We start from the raw sequence: 24,506 nt of genomic DNA on the forward strand, positions 1-24,506 counted from the left end.
CTTCTGAGGGATCCTTGTTCATCATCCATGGATAACACCGCGGCAACTCCTGCTAAGCAGGCAAAACTTGATTTTACTTCAGCAACACAGAAAGCGTCTGAAGGTGAGCTTAAAAAAATGTTTGCAGGCTACATTGTGGAAGACATGCTACCGCTGCGTACTGTAGAGTCTCCATCTTTAAAAAAAATGTATTTATTATTTATAGAGTTTAATTTCTATTGTTTGCCCACTCAATGTTTATAGGGATTTTAAGAAGTATTTAGTTAAATTACTTATTTAGTAATTAAGTTACTTTTCTGACACAGTAATTAGATAAGTATTTTAAATGCAATATTGACTAAGTAATTAGTAATTAGTAATTAATTACTTTTTTAAAGTAACTTACCCAACACTGCTTCTGGATTAGAAAAATGAAATCAGTGCAAAATACCTAAAAACCTGCATTCTATCTGAAGGCCACCAGATGGCGATAGCTGTGGTTGCAAAACAACTTCCAGTCCTATAGAAGAGTTTATCTGATATCTCCGTATATATGTTGTTCCTGCATTATTATAAAAGTTTTCTTTATTAATTTATACAATATAATAAATATACTATCAAGCTAGGTTAGATGTTAGCCAAATTTATGTCACACATGTTAGTTTGTTAGTGATCATTTTTAGCCATTAGCCAATGAAATGGAGCCCTATAGAAGTCTGTGAGAAAACAGGTTTGTTCCTGATGTTCATAAACACTTTCCTGCTGAGTTTAAGGGTTCACTCATTTTGGGTCATACTGAATAAAAGATTAAGTCTAATAGTATATCGGTGAGAAAATAACAATCATCAACAAATTTCTGGAGAGAGAGATTGCTGAAATGGAATAGGCATGAAGGAATGACTAAAGAAGTGGAAAAACTTGAGGAACAAATACTGGGAAATGGGAACCTAGGATGAAAAAAAAAAAAACAGCTTTTTATTTGTTTTCATACCACATAAAAATCATAGTCAGTGGCGGATCTACAGGGGTGGCATGGGGTGGCATTGTCCAAAGCAAATAATCTCTTGCCACCCCTAGTGCCACCCTAGTTTTGCATATGGCAATGTTGTTTATTAAAATAAGCTAGCATTAACACTTTGAGCCTAGCTACAATTAACAATGAATATAAATTGTAAAACTGAATGTGTTACATAGTGCTTCTGAACATAGTATTGAGCATCCACACAGGTACATGGAGAATATACAAACTCCATGCATTGCTGCTCCAGAAAATGGTTTATTTCTTTAAATAAAACATGAAAGCTAAGTTGGACAGAGGCTTCTCCCCACTTTTACCCAGCCATACTGTAACAAGAAAAGACTGGATTTTATTTGCTGCTGAGCTCAATCTGATTCTTAAAACTATTTATCCTGAGGCATCAATGTGAGCAGGAGTTGGTGTATTTATTTCACAAAGCAAACCCTCAAGAGAAATCTTTCTCACCACATTGAGCCTCTGATAGTGTTAGCTTGCTGCTAGCGGCTGTCGCTAGCTAGTATATTGAATCAGACAGTGTGTGTGTTTACTGTAGTCATATATGAATGCCTGAAGTCTCTTTAGGTTTTGATCAGTGTTAAAACAGCTATTTCTCTCATCTGCAGGCACTGCTAGACATCTCTGCGTCTATAGCACACAGTAAACGTTTTATATGATGGCTGCAGTATGCTAATAAAATGACACAGGTTCTGTCAGTGTTGCCAACTTAGCGACTTTGTCACTATATTTAGCGAGTTTTCAGACCCCTAAAAAAAATGTGAAAGCGCGTATCGCTTTTACTCTCAACAAGCAGCGGGTGCTGTAACGCAGTCAGTTCTTCTTTTACTCTTTTACTCTTATGCTGTTTTGTGGATCACAAGGTTTAAAACTACTTATAAACACACACACACAAAGTAACTCCACCAGAGTGCCTATTTCGGGTCACTTTTGCCGGTCCAAGCCCGGGTAAAGGAGCAGGGTTGGAATTGTGACATTAAAAAAAACAATAATTGCTAAAAGAAATTTAATTTGTAGTTCTAAATAAACTCTAAATGCATTTAGGACGTTTTTTACTCACTTTATGTCTCTTCCACGATGTTATTTCTCTCTCCAACAACGTAGGTTACAATTATATTAGCATGACCAATTGTGCAAATTAGGCGATGACGTCATTTAGCGACTTTTAGGACAACCAATAGCAATTTTCCTTACTGAGGAGTTGGCAACACTGGGTTCTCTGCAGTGCAGTCATTTTAGAGCATAAAGCACAAATGAGAGTCATCTTGACGTCTTTTAAAGGATATTGTTAGAGTGGACCAGTGAGGCTGGTGATGTGTGCAGCATGAAGCAGCTGAGCACCTACATAATCACAAACATGCTCTTAAGGAATATTTCTTGGGGGTGGGGGGGTTAAAAAAATTTGTTTATAGACAACAAAAATTACAAATAAAGTCTTACTAAATGGTGTGTTTTTTATGATTCCTAAATTATGCCCTGAGAGGATTTCTAAAGGTAAATTTGCAGTGAGTCTGCTTTGTATTGAGCAACAGATGGGCTGTGACTCAAAGTTCAATGACCAAGTTTTCTTTTGAAGTTCCTCCCAGTTCTGATGATCCTGTAATACTGTGCTAACGGCTATCGACACTCGAAAAGGCAAGAAGAAAGAAGAGCTTGTGTTAAAGACCAGGAAGGATCTGATTTCTCTCCACAGTCTTCATTCTCCCACTAAAAAATTCACTTTCTGTACTGGTCCTCTGCTTCCTCAAAGACTGCTGTCACTTTCATTTTTCTGTCACCCCCTCGTTCCCACATGCCCTTATTTCTTTTTATACCCCAACTAAACCTGCCAAAATAAAGAAACTAAAAGTTTGGTGTCTTTTTCAGCTCACTTTAGCTTAAAGTTGGCACCTTCAGAAAAATAATGGGCAATGCTTGTGATTCACACCCCTCTAAGAACACAGCTGCTGATGATTTCAGGCTGATTCCCATGTTTGGTCTCCTAGTGTTGCCAAACATGTGACAACGGCTGTGAAAGAGAAAATTATGTGGACATGTGTGTACAGTTTTGTGTTAACATATAGTGCAGAGTGTTTTGAATCTGGTGGTTATTTGTAAGGCTATAGCCTGTTTACAGGTTATGTGCCAAGTTTTAATTCTTTCATCCAACCTGGTGAAAAGAAAATATTACATTTGTAAATTAGACCATAATAAGGTTTGAGTTTATAAATAAGTAAAAACTATAAACCATGTAGAATGTGAAACATAGGTTGATTTTAGTGAGCAAACAAACTCATTGCTATCCACCCAAAACACTAACTGTGATAATGTGAAGTACAAACCAATGTGGGATGTTTTTTTATCTATACAGTTTTGCAGAGATTAACTTGTGGAAGTGACAGGCTTGTCTACAAACAGTGTCCAGCTACTCTCAGAGCTGTAGAGAAACTGTGAAAAGTGCAACACAAAGTTGAAAAGTAGACTTTTCCTTCAGAGTAAAAGGTGTGTCTTTTGAAAATTGTTGGCTGCAGGTCTGAAGTCAACCAGTTTCTTGTACAACCACTCGGCTAGTAGTTAGCGAGTATTTAAAGACCAACACGAAAACGTTTGGTTACTAGCCTAACCTCAGTTCTGTGAAAGCCGAGTCAAGTGTCTCGCTATGGGAAGTGCCCTCTGGAGGCAACCTGATAGCAACCAAAGTAATCAGATCAAGTTTTGGTGCAGTACCTTCTTTTCAACCAGTTTTGCCCAGTGAGAGCCAACAACCTCCAGGAACCACTGCCAAACAGTTGATAAATACACATTTTTCTATAAAAAACGATAAAAAAAAAACCTGAAAACCATACATTTCACACCCGAGCCTCAACTCTTGTGGCCCAGTACCAAACGACTCATGGACCAGTACCGGGCTGTGGCCTAGGGGTTGGGGACCGCTGACCTAGAGGAACTGCAGGTCTTGTTACTTGTCCAATGAGTTCAGTTTTCAACCCCAGACGTTTCCGCTTGGCTAAATCCGCGCAGCTACAAAAACTTGGAAACCACAAAACACATTCCCTGAAAACAAAACCTAAACACAACATAATTGCAAGAACCACCACAACACATAAACTTGAACCCGTCCAGTGAGTTCAGTGCAGAGCTCTGCATACTCACTAAAATCATATTAATTATGAAGCAGGCAGAAAGAACAGGAAAGAGTATAAAAAAGGAAAAGTACTTGTACTATAGATAAAGTTAAATTCATTATTCAGTTTATGTAAGGCCATTGTTTGCATCTATGGTATTAGCCCTGAGATGTAGGCACTAAAAGCAAAGTGAGGATCCTTTTAAAGATAAACCAATGAATAGTTTTATTTAGCAGTTAACTTTGTATAAAGTACAACAAAGGCAACAGAAACATAAAACCTGTCAAATCAATATGTAGTGTGAGCTCTTGTAGCCCCCTCACTTGCATAGTTTTTCAAGGTGGTTGGCAGGTAGCATCATTCTTCGGTTGATTTAGGCTGTCTCAGTGTTTTCTGTTTCTTCACGTAATCCCACACCGACTCTATGATGTAGAGATCAGTGTTTTACGGGTGTCATACCAGATGTTCCAGGACTCTTTGGTGTTTTTGCCATTTGAAGAGTTTTAAAAAATTAATAAATAAAATAAATATCGCTGCATGTTTAGAGTTGTTGCTGCAGAGCTGCAGGGCTGTCTGACAGGTATTTGATGTTGGATAGAAATCTGAAACACTCAAAGTGCTTACATTTTATTTTTGCACAGTAGTGAATCGGTTGCTTGCTGTGGAGAGCTGTGTAATAGCTGCGTACGATGGCAGGGTGATCACATAAATTTGCTCTTTTTACATAACACAAGAGAAACATTTGGAATTAAATGTAACTCGGTTTGAAGGTGCATTTTAAAATTAATCCTCCATCATCCCTCATTATGTAAGAGGGTTGCAAATTAATGCATATCTAGAAATACTGTGTCTCCTTGGAGAAGAACACTTAAGGTACATCACTTCAGGCAAGCTCCTGCTCTATGAAAAGGGAAGAGTGGCAGTAAGTGACAGGTAACTTGGAGTATTAATGTTTTAGCATCATTAACCCTTATTTCCTCAATACATCACTTCTTCCTTCCAGTGCTGTAAATAGAAATTTTGCACATTGAGACTTTCCTTCCTTCATTTTCCCATACAAACAAATTACACTCATCAGTAAAGGTCAAATCCTTCATGGCCTTATCTGCCCATCCCCTCCTAGTAAACCTTTCCTTTGGCTTCTGTGACTGCTTTAATGAAACACAGAAACATAGAGAATCATCACCCGGCCTCCTGAAGCACTCTTTGTGATTTGGTTAAATAAACACTCACAGCAGAAACTGTGCATGCAGAAGGTCTGAGGTGCGATCAAACAGATCCCCGGATAGTAACAACTGCCACATCAATAATGCAGACATGTCATTACTCTCTACAAATTTAAAGCTGCCAAGAAATAAAAAATGCCTTTTACCCTCCTGTCTTAGGTGTATTGTTTTTCGCCTTTGATTCATATGCGCGTCATAAAAAATCATATTTTAATATCGCCAGAAAAAATTCCACCCATTTTTCTTATTGTGAATTTCTTTTTTGCTGACTCAGAGAAAATAGTTTTGGGTTGCTTTTTTAAAAAACAACAAAAAAAAAAAAACACTTTTCCAAAGAAATATGACTTTGTGCCGACCCAGCAAACCTCTCCAGTCAATAACATGACGACTGTATATTCCACAGCGCCTGTGGATGTGTGTGAGCACAGGCAAACTAAAGGATTGACGACCAAATTAAACGTGCATGTTGGGGGCAAAAAAATGTAACTTGCCCATTAATTTATCTTTCTAAAATAGAGATTAACTGTCATTCTTTATGATATATTAAATAATCTCAGTATTTTCTGCTAGATTCAGGTGGAACTTGTGTATTCTGTCACTGGCTGCTGTTCTAATTACCTATCATTTTAAGGACCTTTGTCACTTGAATGACAGCGATCCTTTTGACTCGAACATCCATAAAAACAATATTTCATGTGGTTGAAACCCATTAAACACATCTGGAGTAGGGGTGGGTTTAAATAATCGAGTTTCCTATTCAAATCCATTTTAGCTTGATCTGCTGCAGAATATTTTTAAGGGGGCTATAAAAAGCCAGGTCAGGAAAATCTCCTTCACGTTTCTCTGTGTTTTACCCTCAGTTACATTCACACAAAGGCATCTGCTGTGATGCTTACTCCTCTGATGAAGTCTCACAAGTGTCAGTACTGATAAATGATCAGAATTATAATATTTCTGACTGTCTGAGTCAAAACTGAATCGAATTGAATCGGGACCTTGTGAATCAGAATCAAATTGATTATAAAAAACAGTGACGATACCCAGTCCTAATCTGGGGTTTACAACAATAGAAATACACTTATTTGTGTCTTGGTAGTAGGAATGGTGCCAAAACAATTCCTGTGGACAAGAAAATACAGAAGATTTATACAGTGTAAAAATCCTAATAATGAAGCGTGATATGCAGTCAGGCCTGCAAAGTATTGCAATATCCGCCAAACAGTGCAGTGCTGCATGTGTGGTAACAAGCTGGACATAAACCATTTTCAGATACAAGCAGACAGAAAACAGATTCCACACTTCTACAAAACGAGAGCTAGCCTTTCTTTTGTATCACATCCCATTAAATTTACACAAGGCATCAGGACAGACAGTCATGAGGTGACTAAAGCAATAAGTCTGGAGCAATAATGTGTTACGACCTTCTTTCAATGCTTCAGCCTAACACTTTAACCTACACTTATACATTATGATGTGTAGAGTTGTAGCCCTGATAAAATATTCACTCGGGGCATCCGACAGCAGGAGAAGGTCCTGGTTAATTTAGAACATGCTGGCTGATGACTTGTGTGTAAACTAATCCTGAAATACCTCAGGGAGCAGGTAAAGAATTTGGCTCCCTGTTTGATGAGCAATCCCTTATAGCAATACAGGGGTGAAGAGCAGGGCTGCTCCTTGCGCCTGGTCAAGGGTTACCATGGGGACGGAGAAGAGGGTTAAAAGCGACGATGAAGGCGTGTCTGTCTCGGTTCACGGTGTCCTGATTGTTTTTGATTGAGGGAAATGAAGGAAAACCGAGAAGATAAGCTGCCACTGTGGTGATACTGTGCCTGTGTCCATTTCAACAATAAGCCTGGTCACTTTTTCTTATTCTTAAAAAAAAAAAAAAACATAAAAAACAATATTGAATTTGTCATAATAATAAATGCTTTTTTGTTAAATCTCATATTTAGCTCATAAAGCTCCACTGCTATGTGCTGTCATGTTTCTTTTTAAACAAGTGTTCTTCAGTATCATAATAGCATTGACTTATATTAACCTTTAGATAGTAGCTCTTGTACTTGTTTCACACATCACATCCTAATGACTCTGGGGTCATAGACTGTAGATAAAAGATGGAATACACTGTGACATCACCTGTTTGTTAATGAAAACCCTCTGTGAAGCCTAAAGCCACAACACTACAGGCTTACAGTCTAATGACAATGGCAATCACATGTAGCTAGCTATGGAGCAACACTAACAGTGATTATAATTTACAAAATGAACTTCACTTTGTTTTCAAAACTAAAGGCTGAGCCCATGAACTCAGCCACAAAGTGTTTACTGAGATCATCCTGGATGTATAGACCTCTATTCGGTGTTGTTTTGTTTTTATTTGGGGGGTTGGCCATTAAAGGAACATAGTGTTGATGGACTTCTGCTTTGCCTTCACTTTTTAGACCGAGAGGCCTGTGTTTTATGCATCTATATCATTTCAAATCATAGATGGCATGGAACAGTTGGACATAGTGAAAGTGGCATCAACAACACTTGTTGTTTACTTGTTTACTCCCAGTCTGAAGCCTTCATTTTAGCTTGATGGCCAAAAGTGAACATATTTCACCCAAAGCTAGCTAAACTTGGTTGGCAAATTGCATCCATAGACTATATGGGTGCAGTTGTTATTCAAAGAATGCCATATATTATACATTACTTTTTTAAAAGCGTTATTTAATTATTCTCTGGTGAAAGTAATTTGTTACTCTACTGGCATAATTACTAGTTAACAATACAAACCTAAGGCAAAGTAGGGGCTGCAACCGGTTGGAGATGAGGAGAGGATGACCAAACAACAGTCTACAGTCTCAATCCCTGTTCTAATCAGGAACACAAATATGATCTATTTTTTAGTGTTTAAGTTTGAATACAAAGCTGAAAACACAAAGCAAAATTGAAAATCATCTTAAAGAGACGATTTCTCCTGTTATTGGCAGAAACATGACTTCATAAGACCAGGCTCTGGCTGCTGGGCTGGGGTCAGCATATACTTATCTATGTCTTTTTGCTAGCTTTGTACTAGCATGCTGTCTGTGCAGATGTTTGCATGAACCCCATTCACCTCATCCCTGCACGCGTGCAGTAAGAAAAAGGGCATGTTTGCTGTTTTAGTTCCATCCTGCCATAATGCTGAAGAACTTGCATATCACAAGTAACATCATAACTGTAACTGTAATGTGATTACTGAATTTGTACCGCGTTGCACTTAGCTAACAACACAACCGTTAGCTGTATTATTTGTCGGATACTTGCATTTGAAATGCTCCAAAAGGCACCAACACCACAAACATGACTGAGAGGTCTAGGGCCAAGGTCAACGACTCCAATTATCTGAGGTCAGAGCTAGCCACGTGTCTCAGGACCTAGCTGTCAGCAGGAGACCACAAAAATGCACAACATTAAGGCTGAAAACAATATAAATGTTTACAGAGCTCACTTGTTTATTAGCCATGAAGGATATAAGTAGCTACAGAGATTAAAACCTTTTTATTGTGCAAGGCTCTAAACTTAGCTCTGCTGTAAACCTAGATATTTTAACATGGAAATCATGGGCACTGACTCACTTTTCAAGCCAGCCTCTAGAGGCCATTCAAGCAGCAGTTTTCAACTCTTCTACACTGGTCTAATTTTTCAGCCCAAGAGGCTGTCGCTCGATGACTATCTGTTGACTTTGGACAATAAGCATTAATCAATAATTAATCAGGAAGAATGTGCTGGACATGGATTCATTTAACCTTATTTCTAAAAATGCTCAGAAGAGAAAACAGAGTCTAACGCTGTTACAGCAAAGTTGTGCTATTAGCCTGTGGAGCTAGGCTTTGTTTTCTGTAATGACAATTCATACCACCCACTGCAACAGTGTGGTTTAGTAACATGATTAAACAGAGAGATTACTGGAGCTCTTTGGCAAAAGATTATTAAGCTACATCAGGTTTTGGACAGTGAGTCAGACAATACAGGCTTGTTGTTTTAAGTATTAATAAAGAAAATAGAGAAAATCACCAGCCTTGTTCTTGAAGAACGAACTGGAGCTCTGAACAAATCGAGATAACGGGCTCCTGGGCACTGAAATGTAGGCCACCCACCTCTCTTTACACAGAAGCCAAGCAGAAAAAAATGTCTTTTTGTAATCATTCTAAATCCCCTTGTGCCTATTTTGCATCTCTCTGTAGTCATTTTGTGTCTCTTTGTAGTTGTGTTATCGGTCTCTTTGTAGTCATTTTGCATCCCTTTGAAAGTTGCTTGACTTTCCTACAGGAAATATTCAGAGCTTTTTAACTGGTTCAGGTGGCTCCTGGGCATGTGCCCAGTGGGCTTTTTCAGTAATCCACCCATGGCTCAGACAACCAAAGCTCTTTTTTCAAACCAAAGATTTAAGCTCCCATTTCATTGCGGACACTGGTTTTTATAAGCGACAAATGCAGTCACTGTCTTCCTTCTGAAAAGACTCTAACAACACAATCCCCCACACATAAACCCCTCTGCTGGCCATCATTTCAACCACAATAACACCCACCACACCTCACGCCGCTGGCTTTATGAGACTTTGTCATAAAGCCATGTTGTTTCGCAAGAGCAGCTGAGCTCACTCCTTTTTCTTTCTTTTTTTTTTAACGTTGCGCTGTCATGACAGCAGATAACAATCCAGCTGCCGTGTGAAGTGTGAGATAAATGCTCTGCCCGGCTCACGCTGCAACCTTGTCCAGAAGAGCGGAGAGGAAGAAAGATACTTGTAGCGATCAAGCCTGAATGGTTCTCTCCATCTGTGTAATTGGTTGAAATGAGCTATGAGGACCACCTGCTGACTCTGTCATTCAGAGCTCTTTTACATGGAAACTGTGCCCAATGTCAGAGAAAGAGGCACACAGGGAACGAGCATAAGCGTTACCATCAGCCCTGCTCTGTAAAACTCCTCGGAGGAAATTAACTTCTGTGCAGTACGAGATCGATTATATTGTGGTCAGATTATCTTGGCTCTTACTTTATGTAACTAAATATCCACAGCGAATGTTTAAACTGCATTCGACTGAGATAACGGCTATTTAGATAAGTGCAAATTTCAAATTAAAGCGATTGTTATGTTATGCAGCTTCTTTGCGTAGCCAGTTTAAAACAGCACTAGTCAACATTTAAGATAAGCTGTAATAAATTTCCAATTATCACCAGACTATACAAACCATTAATAGTCTCTCTCTTCACTTTTGACTCTGCTGCTAACCTAGCAGGGTGGCTGATAAACATGGCACAGCATTTAGCATCTAAACAGCCGGATAACTTTCCCAAGAGTTGGCGAAAACCAAAACCTCGCTTTAAAGTAACATGCACAAACACATGCTCATCCCTCAGTGTTTGACTATACAGCACCATATTTTCCACTACATGAGACCCACAGTAAGTAAAGTAAAACTTTAATTTATAGCATTTTTTAAAAAACACGACAACAAATAGTTACCCAAAAGCAAGTGTAAAAAGGCGAGTAGTTTTCAGCTGCTTATTGAAGATCTCAGGCTCAGAGGGAGAAAGCTCCAGAGTCTGGGGGGTACGCTGATGCAAAAAGTTCTCACAGCCAGCAGAGCCTGACCACATGACCCCAGAGACCTGCTGGGGATGTATGGATGTAAAAGTTCACTGATGATTGCTGGTGCTCGTCCATGCAGAGACAAAATCAGAATCATACAGCGGATCCTGTAGTTAATAACAAGCCATTGCAACTGAATTACCAACTTTAATACACATCTTTACTGCTTCTATAGGAATTAAGAGGGTCAGTAGCAGCCAGGTGTTAATAATTGAGATCATTTTCTTAACTGATCATCAGCAAGTGTGAGCACCTCTTGGCAGTTTGCTGATCTGGAGTATTCAGACCACTGTGTTTGGGAAAAAAAACCCGGGCACCTTGCAGACTCGATCATTAACTCCTCTGCATATCAAAATAATACAGTGTGAGGCTGTCGGTCAGACATCTAAACTGTGGCTGAAACTGGGTCATAGGACAGGACAATGATCCCAAACACAGCATGAATCTACAACAGAATGGCTTAAAAATAAAAGAATAAAAAGTGCTGCGGTCCATACCTCAACGTGACTGAAATGCTGTGGTGAGAAATGAACAAAGCTGTGTGTAAATAAAAGCCTGCAAACCTCAATGAACTGAAGCAACGTTGTAAAAAGCAAAAGAAAAAAAAGAAAAGGGAAAAAAAAGAGTGGGCTAAAATTCCTCCACAAAGATGCGGGAAACTGATAAAGTCAAACAGAAAACAATTACTTCAAGTTATTACTGCTAACGGTGCTTCTACCAGCTACTAAATCATGAGGTGTACTTTAGTTCATTCACAGGACTGTAAAAAATCCCTATGAACACTTCCACTTTTCACAAGGACTGTATTACTCATTTCTTATGCATATTCTGAAGGACAGAGTGCAGCCTTGTGTGAACCCGTGTTAATGTAAATGATATTAAACATGCTCCAAATTCACAAACCGTTCCCACTTTTACACCTTCATTTTCTCCTCTTAACACATTCAAGCTGTTATGTTTATACTCATCTGCTACGCTCCTATTTATATTCCTATTTATTGTGCTGCATCTTATCATTACTGCAATCACTTATGTTCCACTTCTGGAGGTCACAAGCTTAATAAATAAACCAGGGCAAGAAAATGAAAGATCGGCTGGGGTCTGGATTCATTAAAGGAAAATTCACTCAACAATCAACGGTAACAGCCTCAATAGAGCTTAATTAGTGCAGATGAAATCTTGGGTCTGTAATTAGTGCGTATTAACCAAGGGTTGATTTGTTGTGCGGGAGAAAAAAAATGCACATTACATAAGTAAACTGCTGTTTTGTTAGCTTCCTTCTACTGTGATTGTTTTAATGCAAGACATCAATATCTATACAGCAGTTTTCCAGGGAAATGAGGGCAACAGCCATTTAATTCATTTCCTATTTTTACCAACTAACCAGGGGAATTGACTTTACAACCTTCTCTTCAATAGTTTGTCTGCTGCCATCCCATTAAGCCTCAAAATAAACCTAGGCTGAAGGTCATTGCTTGTTTTAGCCTTCACCCATCTTTTCATCTTTTTTCAGCCCCTTTTATGTCTTTGGGCCTTTAGCATTTATGCCCACCAACTGACGACAGCAAATCCTTCGGCCACTCGTTCATAACGCTGGATGCAGTTAAGGTAATCCACAATGTAAATAAAATCCTCATTACTGTTACATAAATCTGTCACAGTCTCCTCTCTGCAAGTCTGCCCCCCCCAACAGACGTGTGCATGGTCTGGCAGTCAATTACATCCCTTCACCTTCACAAAAAAAAAAGAAAAAAAAGCCCCCTCCACCATGGCAGGAGAGGCAGCAGAGCCCCGTATCTTTATCTGATCTTTATCCTCTCTCAGGAGCACGAATGGGGGGAGCTGTCAGTCTAAAACTCCAGCTAGCCAGAGCTCGCCGGAGTCCTCTTTAATGCAAAGCATCATCTCAACATAGACGCTGGTTAGGCAGTGAGGTTGAAAACGACAAGAAGTCAATCTACACACGTTTGAGAGGAGGTATCCAACTGCAACATTATAAATATTCATGAAGCACGTAAACAAAAGGAAAATGTTTGATTAGGACTGATCAGTAAGGTATGAAATGACAAAAACAAAGCCTTCCTGGAATCATATTTTACACATGACCTGTTCACGTATAACAGGAGAAACGGTGGCATTTATTAATGTCTCCCCTGTAACAATTGATCACACTCGTTTGGTTCTCCCTCTGGTCTGTGCTTCTATGTCACTGAATTCAGAGGACATTAGTCATCTGCCGACCTGCAATCAGACCACATTAAGGTTTCAGTCGTCATCAATAGTCCACCACCATCCATCCTCACTGTATGTTTTATGCAGGTTCCTTCTGACCTCATATCAAGCGCCTTTTCTCCCCTCAGCCGCTGAACCCTGACGCAGTCTCCTCTGCTCAGATCAATAGACTAGCTTAAGTGAGTGGCCCTCCAGATGTGAAACCAGGACACAAACCCAAGGCACAAACATCAAAAAGTTTTCTGTGTGCTCCTTTCTCCTTTTATCTTCTTCTTTAAAGCAAAGAGATGGCAGCATATGGAGTGTGTCATTCTCAAGGACAGTTCAGTTCATCGTGTGACCGTACTTCGCAGAACAAGATAGTACTTATGATTGCCTCTGGCCATGTCACTCCACTGAAGAAGATCTCTCCCCCTTAGTCCCTCAGCTCATTCCCTCTCGCATCTATTGGCTTCCATCCATCTTACTCTTTTCTTTCTGTCTGCAGGCCTCCATCCCCAAGTACTCGTTTCTTGAGTACATCCAGTTTATCGGTGGCCAACGCTTCTCTTAAGGCCCCGAAGAAGCCGTGATAGTGGGCTGTGTTGTGGATCATGAGTAGAACTCCAGCCAGCAGCTCATTGGTCACTAGCAGGTGGTGCAGGTACGCCCTCTGGTGGTTCTTACAGCAGTAACAGCCACACCCCTCCACCAGCGGCCTAAAGTCGTCCTGATACCTGGGCAGAAGTTCAAGCACAGTTTGAGTTTAAGTAGAATTCATGAACAGGCATTATAAATGTAAATTAGGTCTTCAGCAAACACATGAAAGAAAAGAACTTGCAAACACTGCTACTTATAAAACCCACTGGGGTATTACAATAGCTGCTACGAACCTTTTCTCTTTGAGGTTCATCTCAAAGGGTGTCATCTGTGTTTGATCATGACGATTAAGATCGCCATTCTGCTGGCTCTCCCCTGTTGTCTCCTTCTCTTCGTTCAACTCCAGCACTGCCAAAACATGCATGCATCGTATAAATCCCAGCACAGATCCCTGGCCAAATGGCATGTCCCATTGCAGTATGACAGCAATAATCAAACACGTATCACCGCAGCTAACACTTATACATCCTCTTTTTTCCCCACTATTTGAATATAACATCCACAGTCACTGCTGAAAATGGCATTGGCTCCAATTGTGGCTGCAGCATGAGTGATTGAAGTCATTAATGCAAAGGGGGGTGGGGGTGTAAGCTAAATACACAGCTGACTCAGGTTGCAAACATTAATATGGAATTTTTTTCACAATATTGGCCATCCAGATGCATAATATTGCCTATACTGATATTATCAACAATAGCAAAGTGAGAAGCAGAACTAACAGACAAACTGAGGCATTTATTTGTAGGTGCTAATAAACAACAAACACCCAACATACACTTGAGTAGAAGAGGCAGAGCTAGTGCTAACTGAGACAGCCATTACCAAATCATAAAACAAAACCTTTATTGGCAACCTGCACAATCTACAGTACTCAGTCTTCCAAGGACCCAGACTTTCTTGTATTTTTTAAATGGTCTTTAGCAATAGTTCTCGAGGCTTTCTGAGGGTCTTTCAGGGTTTTTCTTTGGGCATTAGTGAAGTGATTCCCAAAGACCTATTAACTGAAACCTCAAATCTCAGTATGCTGTGTGGTGTCTCCTTCAAAAGAGCTCAGGAGACAATATTGAGTGTCTACATTCATTTGTGAAACATGTTTCAGGCTCTGTCAAGGTTTACGGCTCTATTTCAACCATTGCTGTTGGGGCTCTTGTCAAAATTGCTGGAAATATGAACGCTGAAAAGTACCATCAGATTTAAATCCGCCATGGAATACCATCTGGAAAACGTAGATAGGAAAACTCACAATGCAATACTATCAGTTGTGCTCTTTATGATCCATTTCCATCCATTCAGTTTATTTCAAGTCTCAATAAATATTTCCACCCATTTCACATTTTCCAAACAAAACATAAAAAATGAGGGGCGGCTCATGACTTCCGCACAGTACTGTAGTTTCATAGGCTTTGAATGGTAACTCTTGTTGAAGAAGAGCGGTTTTTAATAAGAGGGCTGTTGTTTAAAGGAGGACCAGATCTCTAGCCAGAAACAGACAAAAGATACAAGGAAGACTGGATGGTTTGCTGGAGAAGAAGAAGAAAAAAAGTGATCCATAGCAATGTCTGTTATTAAAGACAGAGATGAAACGGTAAGAGAAGAGCATAATGGGTTTAGTGGAACCCAAAAGAGGTGATGCAGAGAGCAACAAAGTGCATAAACAAAGCAGAAAACGGAAATTATCATGGTGTCTGTGTGGAGCTTAAAAGGGGAGGTGATAAGCTTCAGAATAAAACTGGATGGAATGAAGCTTGACCAAAGCTAATAAAACATCAAGAAGCGAGAAGTAACTTTCACTGGAGATTAAATTTTGCACAAAGGAAAAAAGCAGCAACAACACAAACTGGATCTAAGAAGAAACAGAGTAGAGTTCGAAGGCTATAATTGTCACAGGCCCTTCATAAAACCCTAAGAGAGGAAACTCAGAACTGCATCTCACACTTGACGTTTAGCAAATTAAAGGCAGCGTGTAAAACACATCTAAAATGTGTACTCTCATCTATTTGAACTAATGAGCCAGGTCAATAAGTTCATCTTTACAAACATTTAAATTTATATGATCTGAAGTTAGTTTAAGCACTATAAGTCAGAGGCAGCAGCGACGTCATTACCGCCAATCTGATAAGCTGCACTAGTTAGCTTTCACAAGGAACAGCTTAGAGCCAAACAAATTTAGCTGCAATTAGCAGACACACTCTGTTTTCTACTTGTTAGTGTGCAAGCTGTTTTTACCTCAAATTACACATTTCTATGGCGTGATCGTTTTCATACGCTAAAATCCCCTTAGCTTTGTCTCAGATAAGTAGTTACCCTGCCTTAAAGTGGCAGAAATAGCAGTCAGGACACAAAAAAAGATTGGAGGGACTTCTAAAAATAGAGAAAGACAGTGTGACAGATGAATACTTTAAGAGGGTGAGAAGGGAGGAACAGGTGAATTAGCATATGCTCTGACACGTCTAAAAGAACCTTAACTGGGAAGTGAGGGTGTTGACATACCTCCCACGGGGCTTTGTAATTGGCTGAATGGTGAATTAGAATTTCTCTAAGGGTCTGACACCTTCACTGAACTCCATTATGCTCCATGTGCAGAATCGATTAATGCTGTCTGGCACTGCATAGCACCAGATCCCAAACTTCCCTCTGTCAGATGAGTTTAATACAACTTCTTCTTCTGCTATAACTTTGATACCATTCCACCCACCATGAACTGCATTTCTGCCTGTAAGTGATTTTGTGCTACAATACACACAAACACAAACAAAAGCATAAGTTAAAAGCCATCATACGCACATCAGATGTCAATGATCACACGTAACACTTAATTTCTATTCATTACGTGAAAACCGTCCCCAGCAGCTGTCAGCCTCGTTTCTCACCAAATTAAAACTAGATAACGGCATCGCTGTGAGATGAAAGCCCTTCGTCCGTTTGTTTAAGAACCAAGAACATTAACTCCATACGCTTTTTTTAACTCACCATCAAAAGCTCCTCCTATGGAAATTAACAAATCTGCTAGAGCATATTTAATCATCACTTCTGTTTTATCAGTTAACTCAGACTCTGTGCCATTTAAGACATCAAAGTAGCGTCTGTTCCCCTTTCTAAAAAATTAACACTAATACTTTTTCATACATGAAATCCCACTATATTTATATCCCTTTAATCTTTTCACACTGCTCTGGTCATACCTCTTTAATCCACTATTCTGTTTATCACTCGTGTGTATTCAGGGTTCATTATAATCCGAATATCCAAACAAATTACACAGTGACAGGTCAGTTTCCTCGAGGCACACACTCCAAGCTGGGGAAGGGAAATGTGAGCGTTTTCCATCTTTTCGAGAGTAATTTCTTTCATCGCACTTGGAGCACGACAGCTTTAACCGAAAGGTCACTTGCTTTTAACCAGAGCAGAACTGCAAAAATAAACGCTGCCAAATTTTAGCCTTCTCCCCTCATTTCCTTTTTGCCCTTTGAATATGAAATTAAATCTCTGCGCTCTCTGATTCAAATGCTGCATATCAGAATGACTATTTCGGTTGCTCGCTAATAAGCTCCAGAAAGAATTATTTTCAGGAAAAATGTGGGAGCTGCAGAGTATGAAACAATGCATTTATAATAAAGTTTGATGTCCATTAAATAGAAACGCTAAAGCAGCAGAAAATTAACAAGCTTCATCTATACCTCCTGATATGTTACAGCATCAAAGTGGATGCTGGAATACAAGTGAAAGGCAAAACTATGGAATTATTAACAATAAAATAAGATGTTTTATTCATGGAGTTCGGTCCTGAGGGGCTGAATGCATGAAACATAAAGAGCTTATAGATTTATATGTGTGCACAAAAACTACCAATGAAGTGAACTTTCTTTTCACTTCAGTTTAGTTTAGTTTTACTGGCTGTAATGAAACAACTTCAGTTGATAAATGTGAGGATGTCTAAAAGTGCTAACTACGCCTCAGCACAGCTCTTCACCACACCTGCAGGGGGCGCTCTACCTGCGCGCTCTGGGTCCGTGGAAATGTCAAAGCCGAAGGAGAGAGCGCAGCCTCGCTCCGTCGCCAGGAAGGGGAAACAACTCTCAAAAAGGTCCACGCCAGCCTCGACGCACGCCAACACCTCGTCAGGTCGTCCCACACCGTGCAGGAGTCTGAGAGTCACACACAAACACAAACGCGCACACAGACACCAAAAATCAATAGCCTGAACACTCAATAAATGAAACATTGATGCAAAATGTCAACAACATATTACTGGCAGACAAAAGCCTTTCACAAACACCAGCAGCACGCTTCTTCTCTGGAGTGTTGGTTGGCTCGTTGGTGCTTTCCCCATTTCCCGGGCTCCTCCTGACTCTCTGCCTCCAGGCATCAAGGTCAAGGCAAATTTAGCATTCGATAATGACTCCTCTCCACTTTCTGGTAGGAAGCTGCTTCTCTAACAGCCAAAAAAACCAGCGGGGATGCTGCCCTATGGTGTTCCAGATGAGCCTGTTAACAAGCCAACTTAGGGAAGCTCCTGATCACAGATCTCTCATTTCTGATTACAGTAGCTCTCTGTGTAGCTCCACTCTTTAAGCCACTAGCAGAGCTCCTCCATCACCTCCCAGAGAGGTGGACTCATGTGACATGATCTCCAGAGAGTAAACTCCTAAAGGATGATTCAGTGTGGAGAACCAACACCTTTAAGAGAAAGTCTGCAACCCTGAAGTCTCTAAAGGGACTGTATTCTGCCAGTTTCTACTGATTGAATAATAGCTTTTAAAAGGTGGAATAATACTTTAACAGCATAAATATTCTATATGTCAAAAGCCATGTTTTAAGCTGCATGGAAGGATGTGTCTGAGACAAATGATTATTTGTCCAAAGTGATCTAAATTAATTATCCAACAGTACGTTTTAGCAGCAAATCTTCACATTCAACTGAGGGTAACAATAAACTCCTTATCAAAATAGCTGCTAATGAGTTTTTAACCTTTTCCCCTTTAATTAAATTAATGATGTACCTAATAAAGTGGCAGTGACTGTGTATCATGCTCTTAGAATCATAAAAGGAAATGTGGACGTGGATTTTCCAACCTACAAAAATACTTTTCTACTTTTTCCTTTTTGAATTTGCACATTTTGTCTTATAAAAGTGACCCAAAAAAATCTTTCTCAGCAAAGAATGAGAGAAATGTAATAAAGAGCAGAGCAATGGATGAAAATTAAATGACACCAGAACTTTAAGGTCGAGCTGAGATAATGAGCGCTTGAAGATTGTAGAGGGGGTGGGGGCGAGGCATAGCTGCTGGGTTTTCACTTATAATTAATCAAGCAGGACAATTAATTGATTTTGCAGAATACATCAAATGTGGCTTCTCAGCCTCTGAATTATAACGTCTTTACACATTAATTGCTACATTTATCAGAAATGAATGAGCAGCTAATCGATCTGTCAGTTAAATAAGACTTAATGTGTTCCACTGTGACAAAAACGTGGATTGCCTCTTCGAGACGTTTACAAATAAAATCAGTACAGTCGGTTGTTGTTGTCCATTTCCACTCTTCTATTTAGTTTTATCATGGCTGAACAAACAGGTAAATTAATAGATGAAAGAAATGAGGGAAAAAATTCATGAGAACAATTTTTTTCGAAAAAATGAACAGAAAGTTCAAAATATCTGTTGCCATGACGTCTGAATATATCCTCCTGGACTGGAACAGCTGGAAACGGACATTTTAACATTTTTATTTTCTGATGTTTTTACCAGATAATAATTGAGTAATCTGCACATTAAACTGTTGCCAGTGGAAATCCTAAATTAAATATTTGACCGAGTAAACATGACTATTCCGTGGTAATGGGCATTTTTAAGCCTTTAGCAGAGTGCATTTTTCAGTAGTAATGAAAACAATTTTTGATGCTGAAAATAATGACTAGTTGTTGCCCTGCAGTGAGATTTTGTGTAGACACAAAGCTTCAAAAGCCAGATCTCCAACTGCTAGATAAATGCACAGCGTGGCATAAATTGTCCTGGTGGCACAAAATGAAAAACAGCAGCAGAGAGGGCACCGCTCGTTTGTTTAGCCCCACTATTGCTCTTTCTGTTTGGTCCTGCCTGACTGTGTTCGGTGAATGCTTTTCAATTAAATGATGGGAAAAATTGTTTGAGCTGTAATCAATTCACAAAGGTCACGTAGCCACGAGAAGGCAAACCTGGGTTTGTCCTCAGGCAGCTCCTTGATCATAGCAGTGACGAGCTGGGTCCTCAGAGTTTGGTCCATGGAGCCCGTCTGGAGGCCGTCCAGGCAGAATCCTGCCACGGGCCTCTTGGCGGTCTCTTTGGCAGAGCGTACTCTCTCTTCCAGGATGTCGCCTCCCTCCACCACACCAAACACCTCCACTCCCTCCAATTCCTAGAAATGACAGACAGTGAGGGGACTAGAAACTGCCAAAACACTCCAAAATGACAAAAGAAAGAAGGAGCGAGGAGATCAAAATCTAGATTTTCATGGGCACAAACGGTCCTTGACAAGATTTGCAGCTGCAAAAATAAATAAATTAAAGGCTTTAATCTTGCCAGAGCCCACCTGCAAGTTTGTACATTCAAGGCACGAATTTGACTGCAAGTCACAAGGAGGTAAGACAGTCCCCGTAGCACCCATGTCATGAATTACCTGCAGAATGCTGTCAGTCCTCTCTGCTTAATGTGACTCCAAACTCTCAGTTTATTGTCTCAAGGAACATTTGGTTTGCGTTCAGGTGAGGAAACAGCTTATAAATTTACAAGCAATTAGCAAAGACTTACAGAACATATATAAGCATAGAGAAAAACCACTAATTCACAAAAGGAAGAAAAACAATAACCTGCTTCGTACAAGGGAAGCTGTATATGTCCTAGGGCTAGAGGAGAACGTGTTTTTTTTTTAAATCTATTATCCACTGAGGCGTAAAAGAGCAAAGATGTCATATGCACGAGTCACGACAGTTCCCCCACACCTCTTCATATTAATCCTTTTTACTCAGTCCACCCTCTCATGGAATGAGCCACTCTTTGACTGCAATCAAAAGAAAGCAAAGCAGACTATTCTATTAGTCATGCTTGATGCTGCACCATCACACACCTGCTGATAGTGTAGATACCCACTGATAATGAATTCATCCTAATCTCACTGAGCTTCCAGCTGTAGTACAGATGCACAGCAGCCCCTGTCACAACTGCACTAACGTCAATCTTTGTCTTGAGTGTCTGTGCGATGCATGACTCACTCGCAGATGCAAGCGTGCTCAGCGGCTGCTAAAGTGTGTGTGCAGTGTGTACCTTTGATTTTTGGTGCACCAGCAAACACTCGTCCAAATGAGCGAGAGTCCGATCCACCGACTTTCTGACCCGTTTGCGAGAAGCGCTGTTCTGCCAGGTCTCTCCGTCGTACATGCTCTGGTACCAGTCTGGCTGTACGGTCTTCTGAAGAGCCATGAACTTGGCCACCGTTAGTTCTATCCGCCCACCGCTGCCCCACACTGACACCGTCTAATAACAAAGCAAAAATATATGAGAAACCCATTTTACCTGTGATCACACCCAGCAGTAAAGTCACCAGGGCCTTTAGTTTACCACAGCATGAGCAATGTCACCTTGTTGGTGGTGTAACCCGTCGGGCTGGGCGTGGCAGGGTCGTGAAGGGAGCAGTAGAGCACAGTATCATGAAGACCTGAAACCAGACATAACTGCATCACTCACAGAGAACACAGCAGCAAAGGGGTTAAGAGGGTCGAGCGTGAAGCCAGGTGACAGAGCGAGGCGCTTCGACTCTACATGTTAATGTGACGACTGAGAGAGGAACGAGCTGTGTCCTTATCAGCAAACCCAGCCGCTGCAGAGGATCAGAAGGTGAGAAAACAAAACTGTCTAATAGCAGCAAAGGCTATTCAATCACTGCTTCTCCCTTCAGGGGCTTCAGAGGCAGAGGCAGTAGTAATCAATGATAGTTTATTCCAAGCGATGATACCGTGGTTACATGTCTAATTTTCTTAAAGTGGCTGCCTGAGGCTGGGTGAAGCACAGGCCATGTCCACAGCAACACATTTTTGCTTTAAAATCCACAGCTTCTTCATTTACACTTACCCATCACACCACTCTGGCATTTTAGCTTCCCTAAATGGGAAACTTAATAATTTTCAATGTATTAAAATAAAAATGCAGTTGCCATTTTTTAAAGGTTTATATGGTTGGCAAGAATGGCACATTCACCAAAATGCTGCACATGTTTGTTTTCATTACTGTACTTCTAGAGGAGCTCAGACTGCGTTTATCCACACATGTCTAAATGAATGTGTTTATTATGAAGGGGGAAGCATTATCAACCCCAGTTTCTCTAGCCACACCCATATTCAATCGAGAAATCACTTAAATAGGACCTGTATGAGAAAGTGGAGTAAAGCAAAAAAATCCTCAAAATCATGCAATGATCCAAGAAAACTCAGGAACAAATAAAAAACAAATTTTAACTGCAATCTATCAGTCTGGAAAAGGTTATCAAGCCATTTCTAAAGCTGTTGGACTCCAGCAAACCACAGTGCGAGACATTATCCACAAATGCTGAAAACATGGAACAGTGGTGAAGCTTCCCAGGAGTGGCCGGCCAACCAAAATTAACTCAAGAGTGCAGTGACGACCCATCCAATATGTCACAAAAGATCCCTGAACAACTTGCAAAGAACTGAAGGCCTCACTTGTCTCAGTTAGGGTCAGTGTTCATGACTCCACCATAAGAAAGAGACTGGGCAAAAATGGCCTGCATGGCAGAGTTCCAAGACAAAAACCACTGCTAAGCAAAAGGAAGATAAAGGCTCGTCTCAGTTTTGAGGGAAAATATTTTGATGATACCCAAGACTTTTTGGAAATGACTCTGTGGAGTGATGAGATAAAAAATTGAACTTTTTGGAAGGTGCGTGTCCCATTAAATCTGGTGTAAAAGTAAAACAGCATTTCAGAAAATAAAAATCGTACCAACAGTAAAATATGGTGGTGGTAGTGTAATGGTCTGGGGCTGCTTTGCTGCCTCAGGACCTGGAAGACTTGCTGTGGTAAATAGAACCAGGAATTCTGCCGCCTACCAAAACATCCTGAAGGAGAATGTCTGGCTGTTCATGACCTCAAGCTAATCATTACCTCTCTTCTCTATATGGATTTTTTTTCTTTTGTTAACGTGTAATAATACTAATATGCCACCCTGGAGCTGCTCCAATCACAAATCCACTACTCTACACCCACCTGTGGCACAGTAGTCTTCTGTGTGGTTAAATGTGTAACTGGTCAGATGTGCTAAATTAATTTATCGTGCCATAAATCTACTAAAAAAACAACAATAATAATAGAGATAAATGAAAAAAGTCTGAATATCAGCTCCAATAATCAGAACAGCTGATAATCAGTCAACCCCTCTGCAACACTTCATAATCTCCATTTAGGTAAAAAAAAAAAGAAAAAGAAAAAGAAATGATGATAGATTACCTATTAATCAATGCTGAATACATATGAATACATTGGATAAGCTCTGGGTGTCATCATAATTTATGCCTAATCAATGCTGTCTTGCTTGAACTCCTGTCGTCCTCTTCTTCTTCTTCTGCTCTCATTACTCTCTGTAAGATAAACATGCTGAAAGGAAAGAGAGAAAGAGGGATTTATGAAAAATGTAAATTTTTACCTGCAAATTTTCTGAATCCATCCTTAAACTCCTCCAGCACCTCCTGGTGCTCAGCTCTAGAAGGAGAATGGTTGAGATGTGGGTTAGATTTGAAAAATAAAAGGAGATCACTGTGCGTTTCCATAATGGGACAGCTTACATGTGGGACAAAGTGATCTGAGTGACAGAGGGGAGGCTGATCAGCGTGTGCAGTGTGTCCTGAGTGAGGTGGGGAACGGTGCCAAAGTGTGTGTACAGCAGACACCCCGGGATCTCCAGTGAATGCTGCCCCGTCCTGCCCAGTCTCTTCAGGACACCCAGCCGACTTCTTCCCTGAACCACACGGGACAGCTCCAGTTGCATCCTGCTCCCAGCCATAGCAAAAACTCCAGTCGAAGCGCTAAAAGGACTCCCTCCAACAACTAGTACGAGTGTTACTGGTTTTGACTTAGCCACGTAGCTAGCTAGCCTTCCCACTCACGTGTATTTGGAATATTTACCGCTCTAAGTCCGACACTTGGATAAAACCTACACACTCACAGGGATGCTTGTTTACGTGAGAAACGCTGAAAATCAAACAGCTCACCAACAAAACCTCATGGGCTGACAGGAACTACAAGTCGCAGGAATATGTCGTCATCAACGGCGAAGGTACTGCTTAAAAAAAAGTTCGGGTTATCTCAAGAACCTTTTTTTTCTTCTCAAAACATACAATTGTGGCGTTATAGGTGGCACTCCATGTAGGAAAAGCTCTTTAAATTATAATTATATTTTTAAAAATAGAATTAAACATTCTAATAATTAAACATTTTACATTAAATTGTTGAAAGACTTTAATTAGAAGCAAAGTATTTAACTACGTTAACTACTTTATTAATACATGTTTGTTATCATTATTTTTTTTTAATGAATTTCAGTTCTCACTGAAGGAGCCTAACAAAGTTGCTATGGTGACCCAAGACGCTGAACCCCCAGCTACAGTCTTGTGGGAAACGTAGTCCCGAAAATCT

General features: G+C 40.2%; 1 protein-coding gene across 3 annotated transcripts; it reads right to left on the minus strand.

Annotated features, from left to right (window-relative positions):
* Positions 1-10,805: 10,805 nt before the first annotated feature.
* Positions 10,806-24,104, minus strand: qtrt2 (queuine tRNA-ribosyltransferase accessory subunit 2). 3 transcript variants are annotated; one of them, XR_010094825.1, is made up of 9 exons: positions 23,657-24,104; positions 23,518-23,573; positions 21,443-21,519; positions 21,129-21,338; positions 20,024-20,223; positions 17,806-17,975; positions 14,064-14,178; positions 13,291-13,907; positions 10,806-13,200 (listed from the first exon to the last, which is right to left on the minus strand). XR_010094825.1 is itself a non-coding variant. In XM_063483373.1 (8 exons), exons 1-8 carry the CDS (start codon positions 23,872-23,874, stop codon positions 13,655-13,657), a joined length of 1,281 nt encoding a protein of 426 aa, XP_063339443.1. In that variant the 5' UTR covers positions 23,875-24,104; the 3' UTR covers positions 10,806-13,654. The 3 variants fall into 3 exon arrangements, 2 of the variants coding, with proteins under 2 accessions (XP_063339443.1, XP_063339442.1); XM_063483373.1 differs by having other exon boundaries at positions 10,806-13,907; positions 17,824-17,975; XM_063483372.1 differs by having other exon boundaries at positions 10,806-13,907.
* Between the last annotated feature and the right edge of the window lie 402 nt (positions 24,105-24,506).

Source organism: Pelmatolapia mariae, linkage group LG9 (genome assembly GCF_036321145.2).
Source record: "Pelmatolapia mariae isolate MD_Pm_ZW linkage group LG9, Pm_UMD_F_2, whole genome shotgun sequence".
NCBI classification, from domain to species: domain Eukaryota; kingdom Metazoa; phylum Chordata; class Actinopteri; order Cichliformes; family Cichlidae; genus Pelmatolapia; species Pelmatolapia mariae.